The following is a 15,880-nucleotide window of genomic DNA, read 5'->3' on the forward strand; positions in this document are numbered from 1 at the left end:
AGAATACATTTGTTACATTTTATTTTCCTGTTCCTCGCTAATATTTAGTCACAGTGATTTAGTTCTCGAACACATATTTGAGTCTGCCGTTGTAGACTGGTCTCACTGTATTGTAAGCTGTTTTTAATTGTTTCTCTGATATTCTGGCTGATTAAGGTTTGCTATTCTGCTTTTGACTAAGAGTCCTACATGATAACATTTTTTTCTGGCAAGTTTTAATATCCTTTCTTTCTTTTCAGTCTCTCATTTAAAGAGTTAGGCTGAGGTATCGTATGTGCATTAACATCTCCTCCAACCATTCCCCTGAGCCACTCCAAAGAGCAGGGATTAATATCAATTATGGACGGGTGGGAAGGTTCTCCACCATGTGCCAGTTCATTAATAGGGACATGTGTAACTCATTACCTCAACACTTTGGCCTCCCAGCACAGTTTAAGTATGTAAAGTGTAAGAAAGGGATGATTGATGATAAAGAGAATCAGAGTAAAAGGGGATTTTTGGGTTTCTTTCGAGTTCGATAAAGCTCCAAACATGCACTCAGAAAGTAGGTTTATATTCTCAGAAGTGTCAGCTCGCCTTTGAAAAGTGATGAGAGGCTCTATAGTGACAAACCTTCTATCACATCTTTAAAAAACAAAAACAAAAAAACACATGCCTTTACTTCCATTGCTTTCTCATGAAAACACACACACACACACTCTGTCAACAGCGGCAGTCGGCCTGGTTCTATCACAGAGCCGTGTTGCTGACAGTCTTAAAGGCCTCAGTGCCGACCGCTCTGACAGGGCTCCTCTCTTTCCTCTCTCCCTTGCATTCCCAATCCTGCATCTGGCGTTTTTGTGCATTGCAGATCACAGTCCTCCCAGACTCTCGAGCTGCTTCACAGGCTCAGCTGCAGAAAATGCATGCATCTGATGAAAAGATGCCATAACAGGGGTTAGAATATATGGGTTAGTCAATACAGGCCCCGATCTCATTAAAATATGGATGAACCTGCCAGTCGCTGCTGACTGGGGTTGAATATAAAATACAGACTGAGATATTATGTTATTGACAGTGGCATTTTCATAGGCTTTACCTACCTGAATACTTTTACTCGTGTCCACCTCAGTGTATTTTGAGCCATCCCTATAAGAATTTCCATTAAGTGCATTATGGCCTTTTTATGCTCTGGCATTTAAAAAAAACAAACCCACCAGTTGTGAATTCAAAGATTTCAGGATCCAAGTTTGCAGGAACAGCTTTAAAGTGCAGCTGTATGGAGCAGGTACAGTATTAAAAGGGTTTGTTTTACTGCATTTTAAAGATGATGAAAATGTTGGAACAATGCATGTAAATGACAAAAGTTCCCAGCCAAACACTGTAAAGTGTAAAGTGTTTTTTTTACTTCACCGTCACTTTCAGGTTTTATTAATTGTATTTGAGAATTAGCAACAATAACTAATGAATCAGCAATGAAGAAAATGAGTTTAACGTCTATAGTTGTGTTATTAGTTGAGCTGTTCAAGCAGTCATTGGTAACTGATGTGCTAACAAACAGCATAAAGGTTTCCCAAATCCAAAGATGGTGAGAAAACAAGCGTAGAATAAGACAAACGTTTATTCATCCTTATGTTAAATAGAAAACTTAACTTGTTCCAGTTTCTGGGTGTCAGTCAGTAACAGTTCCAAACCACATATTTGGATTAGTGTTTTACAGTTAGAGCATTTTTGCTCGGTGCCAGTGTGGCGTCTGTGGAGAAGCTACTGAAGATAATCAGCAAAAAAGAAAAAAATCCAAATAATTTATTAGTCCAAGGGACTCTAATGATGCAAAAAACTGACAAATCAAGGGGAAGTTACAGAAGTTTTTACAGGGAAACCTTGCCCAGTCCTAATTGTCCTCTATTTTCCCATAATTAGCTCCCTGCATCCCTTTCCCTCCCTGGAAACTCGCAGTGCCTCGGACAGATGACCTCGCTCACAGCCAGCACTCTGCAGTGAGCCAGACTCCAAGTCACTCCCACTGCTCTCCACTGATTATAGAGGGTGGAGAAGAAAGCTGTGGAGGTGCTGAGGCTCTGACACAGCAAGACAGACACTCAGTGGTGCTCTGTAGAGCCCAGACAATATACTTTTATAACAGGGATGGATCGGCACGCCACATAGTAGCCAATAAATCTCCACCGCAATGGAAAGCAAGACAGCGCAGGGCCATTGTGTTGCTGTTGGTCTTTGTGTTACGTTTCCACGATTCTGTGTCTGCATGCATGTATCTGTGTGTCTGAGTGTGGATCTCACCTCAAAGGAGCGGCCCTCATAACACAGCTATTATTGTTGCTATCCCCTCTGCATTCCCTCCCTCCCTGCACTTCACAAAGGCTCACTGGTAGAGCAGGAGAATGAAGAGGGAGGCGAGAGGGAGTGCACTGTTGAGTCGAGCCGGCAGGGGAGGGGGTGAGGAGGAGTAAGAGGGGAGGATGAGATGTGAGCCTGGGCAGACTCCTCGGAGCCGGACATGGAGCTCCGATTATAGTGGCGGGGGACCGCAGTGAGACGTCGCCCAGCAACACCAGCAGCTCTGCCTGTAAATCATGTCACCGGGTCTCCTCGGCGGCGCCCCCGAGCCTCTTATCCAGCCTGTCAGCATCCCAGCTGGGGACAGAAACCAAGGGACAGTCTAGGCCTGAAGGTCTGACTAAAGAGAGCTGGAGCCGAGATTATGTGGGGCAGAGCCACCTAAAGAAATGCTTCACCTGCCCCCAAGGTCATGTCGTTCTTAACTCTTTGTCTTTGCTAAATTTGGTGTTTTCTGTGGTGGAAGGATTTTAAATCCTTTGTGCATTTTAAAACATTACAAAGGTAAAATCATTTTGTCTCCTACAATTAAAGGCCTTCTACTATATAACACAGTATATGTTTCTTGACACAGTGGAGGAACTGACAAGTGAAGTATTTAAAAAAGCTCTTCCTTAAAATAGTTAAACAGAACAATTTTATCAAAACGAGTTATTTTATTTGTTTTATCAAAATATCAAATGAAAGTTTGTGATGAATGTATCCTCAGCAGCAGAGGGACTCTTGGCCTTTCTTTATTGGCGCGGTCCTCATGTGAGACAGTTTCATCGAAGTCTTGATGGTTTTGGGACTGACTGACCTTCAGTTCTTAAAGTAATGATGGACTGTTGTTTCTCTTTATTTAGCTGACTGGTTCTTGCCATAATATGAATTCTACCCACATAGCAAATTGGTATGGTCCGGATCTGGCCCACACAATGTGCTTACACATGGCCCACATACCGCAAAGAACAAAGGCCCTTTGGTGGCCCAGACCTGGTTTGCCAGAGGTGGCCCACACATGGGCCAGCACAAGCCTGTTGCAGACACACTGCTGACCCTGTGCTGGCCCAGAACAGTTTCAGCTCTGGCCCCAGATGTCAGCCTAATGTGTACCTTAATCAAGCCATGTAATAACAACATGTGCTGGAACACAATAGTACAAAAGTAACATGACGAATCTCTGTTCACACAGTGAATGGACTGATTCTTATATAGTGTTTTTCTGCTCTCCCGGATTACTGAAAGTGCTCTATACAGCACACCACATTCACACACTTTCTCTAAACTGAGTGCTTCCTAACTATATTGACACTCTTGACATGCAGACTGGAGGAGCCAGGGATCGAACCACTAACCTTCCGATCAGTAGGTGACCTGCTCTACCTCCTGAGCTTCAGCCACCCGGTGGTAAATATGAGTAAACCCTCGCTAGGTTTAGGATAAAGTGTACACTCACAAACCTGTCAAACCTGCATTTGAAACGTTGGCTACCATAGCAGTATAGTATTGCAACATGGCATTTGGGTCTTCTAACTAAAATAGGAAAATAGGAACATAAATAGTGCCATCATTGCCAGACCTGGCCCACATCTGGTTGACATACACCCTGCCATGACACCGGTCAGTCAGAAGTGCCAGCTTCTGACTTGATGCCGGATCCGTAAATAATTCCATGTATTTGATGTCTTCTGTTTGTGTCCGTAATGTGGAAAATAGTAAAAATAAAGAAAAAACATTTAAAATGGTGTGTGCAAACCTTTGACTGGTAGCATATTTTTATTATATATGTATATATATGTGTGTGTGTGTGTGTGTGTGTGTTTGATGATATATTCAAACAAATGTCACTTACAGTAAAGAGTTACTGATCCACCTCACAGAATGCACTGTAGATATTAGGATGTATGGCTGCTTGCAAAGAGATTGAAGTTGATCCAGACTGAAGCAGTGGAGGTACCAGAGGGCATAACAGCAGATATACAGGCTAGCTATGATTACCTGGGTATCCCACAGGCCAACCACGAAAAAGATGCATGAAGGTCAGCCACAGCCAAATACTTCCAGAGAGTAAGACAGAGGCTAGAACACCCAATGAATTGTAAGAATAACATCCATACCATATATATGCCGTACCAGTTACCAGATAACCAGCCAAAATAATAAGCTGGCTGCAGGAGGAGATTGAGTCCACTTATGTCAAAACTCCTCACAATGCTTCGAGGTCTCCATCCAAAGTCCAACAGCTGGAGGGTTTATGAGCAATGGAAAGAAGGAAGGTGAGGTTTAGAGCTGCAATCCAGGATGAAACATGAAGCATCAGTGAATACATGAGGAAGATGGAAGTGAGCTTCTCCAAGAATGCCTCAGGCACCTGACGACAGATGGTGATGTGGAACAGGAAGAAAAATCATCCTGGATGACCAACACCCTGGATGGGATGTACCACTGACAGAGAAGCAACTGACAAACAATTCCTACCATCGACTAGAAAATGCTGGCTTACAGGATGTTGAGTGAAGGTGTTGAATACACAAGCAGCTGACCTGAAAGAGAGGATCGTAGCTAAGCTGACAACGGCTGTGGCCAACTTCTAGATACTGGACCAAATGGCCATATTTGTAGGGTACAGGCAGAGGGCGTCACTTTGAATGTAAAACCACTCCTCTGGCATGCTGCCTAGCAACACAATTGTTTACACACATTTGCAACCCGAAGGCTGTGACAACACACGGTAGTTAGCTGTAATTGATGAATAAATACATAGAGACTGTAGTTGGATAAAAGATGAATAGTTTCTGCTGGGATGGGATTTTTAGCCGGAGCTGGGAATGTGTGAACACATGCCTGGAGAACCGGGCGGGTTGCTGGCTGTTTGAGCAGTGAACTAATGTGAGTAAATAAAGAGTGAATTCCAGAGAACAAATGGGTTTAAGGCCTGCACAGGACGGCTGGGGAGGTGGAGGGTGTAGACTGAAGTGGAGAAGTGTGGCTGAGCATCCTGCAGGTTTGATTTGGACAGACGTGGACGATAAACTCTGACTCTTGTAGCTGTAAGGTCAGTGCTAACATTCAGACACAGTAATTGTTTTTATCTCTTCAGGATTTTAACCCAACTAATACCAAACAGTATCCAAAATAAATGTTTCACTTTTCATAACATTCATCTTCTGTAATAATTATATTGTTTATTTATTTATTTTCCTGTAGCCTTGTTTATTACTTTATATGCATTTGAAGTTTACAGTCTGTGCTGAAATCATCAAAATCTTTAATAAAACCAAAATTAATCTTGAACAATTGTTTTTGTCAGATAATGCTCTAAATAACTGGTGTATTTGCCTGGTGGTCTTACTCATTGTTAAGTTCTGTTAAGGCTCGTCTGGGGACTCAAACACAAGTTTGTGGTTTAACGACTGTATTGCAGGCACAGAAGATAAACAGGTCAGATGGAAAGTTCACCTTCACACTCTTAGAGCTGTAACTGTTTGGTTTTATTTGATCTTCACAGTGAGATGGATACATTAGGGTTACAGTTTCTATACACTCACAGTCACAAAACACTCGCACTATATAGTATAGCATGTAGCTGTCTTATAATTCTCTACATTGTTTGTATCATTATCTATAAAAGCAATGATCATTATTATTTGAGCCACTTTTGGAACTTGTATTCAAGTCCAGCGCCCCTCATTAACATGCTTCTTGTTAAAGTTTTTCTCCCTAATATAATCTGATGGACCTCTGTGGCCTGAGTGAGTGGCACCCTGCCCATCTCTGTCCAGGCTCCGAGCATGCTAACATGTCATTTGGATGCCCCTACTTGCCCTTTTGGTGCCCCGTAGCGTCTGGCAACCCTGCAAAGCCTGTAGCCGCCGCCTCATTAGCATGCACAGTGGCTGCTCCATCTCGCCATCGAGCAAGGTCACCGGAGACTGAAGGTGGTCTGAGTGTGCTGGAGCGAGTTGGTGGGGTGGGGGAATGCTCTATTAGCATTCCCTGGCTCCCCGCTCTTTGCTAAATTTTTCAGTAACCTCCAGCTGCTTGATGTTGTAGCGAATCACCAGAGAAGCTCACAGTGTGCCTATCTGCCTTACCAGCCCCCCCAGCTCACCCACTCCTATCCTCCGTCTTCTTCCCCTCCAGAGTGCTGTCTCATCCCGGCCTCGTCACTTATTCATGTGTTTATTTATTATTTCATCGGCTGCGGCTAGGAGGCATCTAGTTGTAAGAACAGTCATTAATTCATTAAAGCCTCTCGCCTCTTCTCTCCGATCCATCTTTACCTTTATCCCTCCATCGCTGTCTGAGTGGACCCACGAGTGCACGTTGCTGCCCTCCTGTCCCTTTTACTCTTGCTCATTGTCCTTACATTTGCCCTAAACTAGGCACCTCCCATTTTACCATCCCAACATGACTTCTGAGTGTAAAATAAAACAAAGCTACAAAAAAAAGCTGTGATGACTGAGACAAGAGTCTGTTTTGTTCGATCAGTAGGTATTGCGGCACGATGAAGAAGCTCTGTGCACCTTCCTCTGGATGTCCATCTCATTCAACAAGGATGCCCACACTCAGCCTCGATGTGTACGATGGGATCTGACTGTCAAGACACTCAGAAATGACACACCATGTTGCAGTGAATTGTGATTTTTAAAAGTCCCTCTCACCACAGAGGTGTGCCCACACTGAACGAAGCATTACTTTATGACACTGAAATATCTTCATTTTTTCCTTCTTTCGTCCGTCTCGCGTGAATGGGCTCAGTGATGGGAAGGAAAACTTTGTAAAAATGTCATTTCTGAGACCATAACCTCTTGAATTGCTGTTGAGACATTTTTTAAACCAGGTGTCCAACTCTTCCTCTCTGTCGTGTTAACGTCAGCAGTCAGAGGAGTTGTGCGTATACTTGCCTCCTTGGAGGCCATTGTGGGGCTCTACTGGCTGCTCTGAGGGTTATGTATGGGAGTGGGGCTCCAAGGTGCTGGCAGGCCTATCTAGGTTATTAATGGCAGCAATAGACTGGACCTCACACACTCTATCAGCTTGCGCCTTACACACCACAACCCATCTACCACACTGACACCTGGCAGCTTCACCGGCCTGGGTCACCTTACTACTAACCCAGGACGGGGCCGATGCTTTCTGCAGGCTCAGACAACACTGTCAGCCGCCTCTTACTCAGCTCACAGTCTGTCCATCCTGTTTATATATGCACCATTATCAGGGCCAACCACTAAAACCTGTATTAATGTCTCTAACATTAGAGAGCCGTGGTGATTGAACAGTGATTCCATGTTTATGTAAAAAACTGAATAGTTGTATATATAATATACAATATATATAATAGTTGTATAGTGAATGTTTTGGACCCATACAATTTCCAAAGAGTGCAGATGTAAAAATGCTGAATAAATATTTGGTTTAGTAATTTAAATATACCCCAACTGTCTATTACTCACTTGTTCCCTCAGACATTCGACTCATAGCACTGCAGGTTTATCCAGGATGTCTTGTAGCTAGACACCACGTCCTCTGCTCCCCTCAACAAATAGTTATGAACCAGCTGTCTCTCCGGTGATGGATCACCATCCTCACCAAGTCTTAGCCCGGTGAAATCAAAGCAGCAGAGTAACGTCCACCCACAGTGAGTCACGTTACTGCTATTTACAGCTCAACATGAGAGGAAACTAGAAGGGAGATTAGGTTTGGATTTAGTCAGGATACAATTCAGCTGATATTTAGAGGGGAAAACAAAATACAACCTCAATTTGTGATGGTTTGAATACTGTGTGAAATGCACAAGAAGAACAGGACGATTTGAAGATCATAAAATGATAATAAGATAATTCTCAGAATATGATACATTATTCATAAAACACAGGAAAACATCAAATGTTTAAAGTGACACGCTTTTACTATTTCATAAAAACATTATTTTGAAATGAACGACAGCAACATAACACACTTTGCTAACTCTCAGTGTAGTTGTGCTCACGGTTTGTCATCAACACAAATTTGTTGCACTCTGTATTTCTCCACTTAAATCTTGAAGTTTGGTATAAAACATTTTGTAGATCACCGCTGTGTCTCACAGGCTGTAATGTAAAGCTTCACCCAATAATATTTCCTTCTTCTTGTTCTCCTTCACATATTCCTGTAACAGTGTAGCTAACAGTCAGTCATTTAGGAGGAGCACATGAACAGGAAGGAGAGGAGGAACGGCGTGAGATTGGCAGGTGTGGGGAAGGCCACAAAAGGTGACGAAACACGAGTGAAAGAGCCGACATAGAGCTTTGTGGGTTTGTGTGAGAAGGAGGGAGATGGAGTGTGAAAGAGAGGTGGGAAAAGAAAAAGGGGGAGCGAGGAAAAATGAATGAAAGAGGGAAAGAAAACAAAATAAAAAGAGAGGCTGAGCGGGATCCTCATTTTTCATTTCAGCCAGCGGACTCGATGCCTCAAGATCAGACAATCAGACCTGATGGCTTTGGGAGGCTCAGTCAGCTTAGGGCTTGGAAAATGATGGGAGGATGATGAGGGGGAATTGGAGGAGGAAAGAGAAATAGTATTGGCGTAAATAACAGCAGCACAAAAAGACAAAGAATTCAGAGATGGCAGAACCACAGCTGAAGTGGGTGATTTGTTCGCCTGCTGAGGGCTTTGTGTGGGTTTGGACTGGATTGGGGGTTGTTTACTGTCACCACACAGACCCCGAAGTACGGACCCCTCCCTGGGCGTAAACAGCCAAGTCGAAGGTGAAGGACGACGAAGACTGACGGACAGAAGGCCCGATGGAACGAAAGAATTCCTCTTTTTAAGAAAGCCGTCAGCGCTGGGTTTTTGTGTCCTTCACCCCAATCCCACAGGACTAGCATTAAAACACCGACTCCCCCTCCCTCCCTCACTTCCTTCTCCCCTTTCTCTCCTTCTCTGTCTATCTTTCTCTCCACCCCCTCTCTCATTAAAACTGTGCGCCTCGGCTTCTAATTAAATCCCACTTGAAAGTCTTAAAAGTCAGACTCAGATTGATTCAATTTGCATTTCTGAACAGGGAACATTGCCTAAAAGGATTAATAAATTGGTTGAAAATGCCTCTTTCTGCAATGTGCTGTTGTTGCTTGTAAGACAACACCCATCCAATACCTCTGTTTCTCTGTTTTTCTTCATTCACTCTTTTCAACACATTCACTCCTGCTTGTTCACACATGGGCACACAAACAAGGCCCTAAAAGCAGTGAACCCAGCTGTCCATTCATGCATTTGTCCAGACACACAGATATATACAAAGGCACACTTCTCAGTGATTCCACCCTTAAGCCATCAATTGAATTCACATGTGTGAGAAAAGAAAAATGCTGCGAACACACACGCGCACACCTTTGAATCTGCACGCACAAACATTTTCAGTGGGCGCCCACGTGCACTTGCCACATTTGCACACGACGGCAGAGTAACGCTGCTGGCAGACCTCCAAATATTTCACCAGAACGTGATGGAAGCACACACGGGAGGATGTAACGCAAGAGAGTAAGAAGAAGGGGGGGAGGCGACAGCTCAAACAAGGCTCACCGGGGGATTAAAAATAAGAAGACTGGCATGAAGAACCTTGGCCGTGCTGAAGTGCCACTGATGACTCACTCGGATGATAATATGTGGGGTTCACTGATGCTGGAGGAGAACTGGCTACGGGTCAGTGATTCCTCTGTCCCCGGGGCACAGCCAGTCAGCTACCTCACCAAGCTGAAGAGCTCTCAGTCTTCTCAGGACAGTGAAGTGATTATGGACTGTCCATAGCTATAGGCTGCCATTGCATGTAAGACACAGGCATGAAATAAGCAATCGATTTACAGCATTTTGAAAGTTATTCTTTATTTTGAAGCAGTGACCTGATGATTGCCGGTGAAGCAGTTTCCTAATCTTGCTACAACGCTTTAAAGCACTTTAGGTGCTCGGTCTACACACACGCCCCCTTCAATGGATCCGCTTTGTTATGCTGATTGTAGGATTTGACCTGCTTTGAGCTACAGTTGCCGAATATTTGGTAACAGTACCACAAATTCTGTGGTGCAGTGCCACAAAAACATCCCAAAATATTACACAAGTCTCTGAGCACCACAGGAATTTACAGCCGGACATGCTTCACCACAACCACAAACCTGTTGTACTCAACCTCTGTTGTAAATAATGCAGCACAGTTATGGTTACATACAGTCACCATGGTCATGTTGTGCCTTTGATCCTCTCTTTGACCTGTTTTGAATTTGGATTTTGGATTTTAACAATCAAAAATATGCACACAGGCTCAGATATAAACACGCACGCCTGCTAATGTTTGATTCAATGTCCCGTAGCAAGGCGCAGAACGCAAGTTTTCAGTGCCGTTGAAGTCTGGATGTGTGATGTGTGTTTTGGACACTTGTCGTGTTGGATCAACCAGCTGTGTCCGTTATGACGACTGGAAGAAAGTCTGTGAACTGGCTCAGTGTTTGTCTCCTCCACGGGGCGTTTGGCCTGTCGGTGTGGGCAGCTACAAGTTTTAGTTGAGCTTGAGGTGCCACTGTTGGAGCAGGTGCTTCGTGTTTCAGTGTAAACTTGCTCCACTGTAGTGTTTGATGCTGATAGTGCAGACAGAGATGTGCACTGCTCTGAGTATTGGTCAGTGTAATGAGAGCGGCCAGACAAAGAGAAGCTACCAGCTGCACTCAATCATGATCATCACCAAGAAGTTAATATTGTAGAACCTTCAGCATCACTTATTAAAGATTTAAGTGAGTATATGTACATATTTGAGCCTATGTGAATGAGAGAAAATCCAAAATAAATCCAAACTCATGCATTCAGTGATTGTTTCTTAAAGTCATCAGAGGTCTGTGATTCCACCAGAACAAGAACAGTTCAAAGAAAATATTACAAACCACACGTCCTCGACATTCATGCCCATGATGAGTGTTTGCATGTTTCCAGCTTCTGTATCTACTCTAACCAATTTTCCATGTGGGAGGAGAAAAAAATTTCCCTGACAAAATATTAGATCAACACACCCACCTGAGTCTAATGTGACTTACGTCACGTACGTTTCTGTACGCTTTAAGAGTATTTTAGATTTGTCATTCACCAGCGATGCCAGAAAAACAAACGCAGGACACAGTGTGAATCCTTCAGTTTCAGCAGAAATAAGACAGCGAGAATTTCATTTTTTACCTGTGGTTCTGATTTCAGCAAAGTAGAAATGATTTCTTCTACTATCAGGTAGCAGCTAAAGGAAAAACTGCCTATGGAATAATAAAGTCGTTTTATTGAGAAACATGTAAGCAATTTTTTTTTAAATTATGACAATTTATGTGAAGTATTGACAACTAAGTGACAATTTAAAATATTTTGTCAAGAAAAGAAAAGGATGCAAAGCATTTTAAATTTTGTTGGTTCAAGTCTCTGAAGTTCTCGGCCTTACATCCTGTAGATGCGTCATTCTGGACAAAAAAACAAACAGCTGCCTAACTTAAAATGAGACGATTCTACCAGCCTCGATGAAGCAGAGAGTAGGATCATCAAATAGAAATGAAATTACATTTCAACAAAGAAATTAATGAAACTTTGTGAGGTGCTTTGGACATAAACAACAAACCAACGCGACATACCTGTAATCAGGTGCCAGAGTCGTTCTCATCATACTCAGAGTTATGCAAACAAAGAGTCAAAGATTTGACTGGAAATCTTCTTTCTAACATCAACCTGAACCATTTGGTGTTTTGGCCCAGCAGCTTTCTGGATTCTTCTTTTATGTTGAAGTTTCTTATTACTCTGTTTCCTTACAGAGAAACACTGGTGTTGCTCCAGGCTGCAGGGAGACATCCCTCCTTCATGAGCGTCACTGCTTTGGATCATGTTGTAATCTTGCTCCAGGCTCCTGTGAAGCTGAAGCAGCATATGGCACCTCTTCACTGAGGTCACCGAGGACTGGCACGCGTTGACCTCAGTTTCAGGACACAACCACATGAGAGAAAACTTGGACTTAACTTAGAACAACACTGACCTCAAGTGGCTGTTTTACAACATCTCATTAAACTGAGTAAAGCTCTGCTGCAGCACTTAGATGCTGCTTTTGTTATTATGGGCTGATTATAGTAGTTGTTTGGCACTTTAAATTTAAATCTTAAATGGTGAGCAGGCACTGCTCATAATGTTGCTACCACAGATTATTTGTGCTCTGTGTCATTAAAATGGGCTCATATGCTTTCCACTATTTAGTCAGTAAATGGCACAGAAAATGAAATAGAATAGCCCTTTATTGTCATTCTCATTGTACATGCACAGTGACATTATAGGTGCTCCACACCAACTGTGCAGAGTAAAATATATATAAATACTAAAGACATCAGGAATAAATAGCACGCAGAAGAGTGCAGTTTATACAAAACAGGAAACAGTGGAAAAGGACTGAGAGTAGTCTGAGTGCAGTCCCATAGGACACTACAGGACAATGAGCTTATTAACGTAAATGTGGAACTAAGACTGTCCAGAGATGAGAAGCCCTAGTTTACCTCCAGACATGCTATCCTGCTGTGGGAATAGATGGTGTTAGTGTGCTGTTGTCATGCTGTTGTATCTGAATTATAGATTATTATCTATTATTATCAAAATGAGTCTTTCTATTGTTCCTTTTCACATTTCTGCAATTTAAATTCCTTACAATGCTGTGATTGCAGCCATTCCCCGACTCTCTGTGAATGGGACTCATGGTTGTTGATCAATGGTCGTGACAATTAATGATCATAAACTGACCTCACAGCCCATTGTTAGTCAGTGGTGCTGGTTTCAGTCATTGTGTAAATGTCCTGTTTATTTCATTGGAAACCTGCAGTCAGCTGAAGAAGCCACCTGATGATGACAATGAAACGTTTCTCCCACTGAAGACGTCCAGATGAACAGAATCAACCTCTGGGATTTACTTACCTGGATGAGTGAGCATGCATCAGGACTTGTTAGGTGGGTTTTGTTAGTTAACAACATGCTCCCTCACCAGGTCATCTGCTGTGTGACCCTCTAATTGAATGATTTTGGGATAGCACACAGAGCTCCTTGTTCTGGCTCTTTGAAGCACCGAATGAGTAAAGAAACTGTGTTTACTAATTAGCACCTTGTCAGCACTTACCTGCTGATCAGTATACTTTTGTGATTTCAGCTTCAGCTTCTTGCTTTCTAAAGCTGTCCCTCAGTGAGGCAGGATTACTTACCCTGATAAATCTTCAGTTTCAGTCCAAAGTGTTTCCTGTTACTTTAGTTTTGACATTTACCTTATTAGAGGCTCAAAAAGCAGCACAGATGTTTGAGGAGCAGGTCAGAGGGCAGAGATGCACAGAGACATGAGAGAAGTCTGGAAGTTCAGACCTGTGGACTCAGTGGGGCGCCTCCTGTGAGCAGCCTGTGTGGCAAGGCTTCAGCTTTATCTTTGACAGGAGCACGAACTCGTCTGTTACCTGCTGCTCCTCAAGCTTTGATATCAGATCCAACAGCTTCCTCTGGAGCTCCATCACCTTGTCATATCTGGATATGGACCCGAACGCACATGCAGCTCTTCACTGGTGGAAGGGATAAGCTGCTGAAATGTGGACATCTTCCTTGGAGCAGCCATAGGTGACACGTTGTCAGCCAGTTCTAGCTGGAAAAAGGGAGCGTGGGCCGTGGGTGGAATGGCCACTGAGGTAGAGGAAGATGATGACAGGGAATTGGATGATTGGACTCAAGTTGTTGATGGGGGAGGTTGAGAAAGAAGCAGTAACAGGTAAGAAGATGAACGTTTGTTTGGGATACAGAAGAGTAAATGAACTCAACAGTTCACATGAAGGGATCACTGTAGTCCAAACAGGTATAGCAATCATCTCACCCCCGTTCTCTGTTCGCTGTTGGGGGCAGGAGGTTGAGAGGAGGAGCTGGCCATCTGGTCGGGGTCTGGGATGCTGCTGCGGGACCGGGGACGGTCTTCTTGTCTCCACCCCTTGGAAAAGGGTAATATCTCCTGGGTCTAGGGGCGGATGCCCCTCGGGGCACGATGGTACCTGGACCTGGGGGGAGTGTGAGTGTTCATCGGGTGAGTGCTGAGTATTTGTATATGTATGCATGAGGGTGGGAATGCTCGTTTGTGTCTATGTGTCAGGTTGGGTCTTAGACTCTCTGGGAACATCCCCAGGCCCTCCCAGGTGTGGGGCCCATCTCCCCTCACCACACTCCACGCGTCACCGCAGCCTCCTGTGGCTTCTGCACTGTGGCTGCTGGGGGCTCTCCTCAGCTCTTTCAAGGAGGGTGGCACAGCTGCCCCTCTGTTGACCCTCTTTGGGCTCTTGTGGTCTGGGCCTCTGGAGAAAAAAGAGGTATATAATGTAATATCAAACGGGTTTAGCAGAGGTAGAAACTCTATGGATGCAGTTTTGGAATTACAAAACCCCAAATAAATAAAAAAGTGTTGCAGCAGTGTTGTTCAAAAAAGCAACATGATACTATGTAGAGAGAAGGCTTATTAATTAAAATGAGGACGATAAGTATCACAGGCCGAATGTACAGGTGGATGAAGGATTTCCTCTTCAGAAGGCAAATAGTAAGGATAGAAAATGGAACATCACAAGGGAGTTGATGATAAATGTTGTGTTTCATAATATAGACAGTGGAATGGGAGTTTCTATTTATGCAGATGACGGCATCATGTGGAGGAGAGGAAGGAACCTAGAGTTTATTACTGGAAAGGTGCAGGAAGCAAGTCATGAGTGGGTCTTTACATTTTCAGTGGATAAGACCAAGGCAATGTTTTTCACAAGAAAAAGAACCGGTAAGGTCATTAAGCTAAAGTCATACAAACCATATTATTTGGTTTGATGAGAGGGTTACACGGACAAATTCAGAAAAAGTGTGAGAAAGTGTTCAACATCATGAGGGGTTTAACTGGAAGTGACTACATGATATCACATTGCTTTTTTGAATAACACTGCTGCAACACTTTTTTGTTTACTTGGAGTTTTCAGTCAGGACTATAGTTCAGCAGCAGACACTTTACAGAGGTTTGATCATATTCAGTACCGAGTGTCGAGACTTTGTACAGGTGCAGTTAGAACAGCATCAACAGACAGCATCATTACATTGAAAAATGGCACTTAACAACTAACTTACTGGGCAAATTTACATCAGTGACAGATCATCTCAGGAAACAGTTCGACCGAGCTGGCAGAAGGAAGCAAAGGATGTGAGGAGCAGTGTTGGTCAAGTCACTTGAAAAAAGTAACTAATTACTGATTACTTCCCCAAAAAAGTAATCCCGTTACTTTACTGATTACTTATTTTCAAAAGTAATTAATTACTTAGTTACTTAGTTGCTTTTTAAAAACACGATTTACAACCTGAAGAGGTGATGAAGTGATAGATCTTTCAGCCCAGTTCTACTTTTTCTGCATAATCCATCATACAAAATGTAATCAAATGGAAAAGTCTCTTTTTAAAACTTGTTTTATTAGTTTTAATCTTTTAACTTTATGCATCAAGCAAACATTTAATTATATGCAACATTCTCTGACTGGAAGAA

The 15,880-nt window shown here is 43.1% G+C and overlaps 1 protein-coding gene across 1 annotated transcript in view; it reads right to left on the minus strand.

Moving 5' to 3' along the window:
• Window positions 1–13,709: 13,709 nt before the first annotated feature.
• Window positions 13,710–15,880, minus strand: part of LOC102305109 (zinc finger protein 184) — a gene marked incomplete at its 5' end in the record, with an annotated part of 28,224 nt that continues 26,053 nt past the window's right edge. Inside the window, 3 exon segments of the mRNA XM_014338476.1 lie at window positions 13,710–13,857; window positions 14,198–14,375; window positions 14,482–14,666. Coding sequence (XP_014193962.1) covers window positions 13,710–13,857; window positions 14,198–14,375; window positions 14,482–14,666 — 511 coding nt within the window.

Source organism: Haplochromis burtoni, unplaced genomic scaffold (assembly GCF_018398535.1).
Source record: "Haplochromis burtoni strain Fernald_Lab_line unplaced genomic scaffold, NCSU_Asbu1 Contig_218, whole genome shotgun sequence".
Taxonomy (NCBI): domain Eukaryota; kingdom Metazoa; phylum Chordata; class Actinopteri; order Cichliformes; family Cichlidae; genus Haplochromis; species Haplochromis burtoni.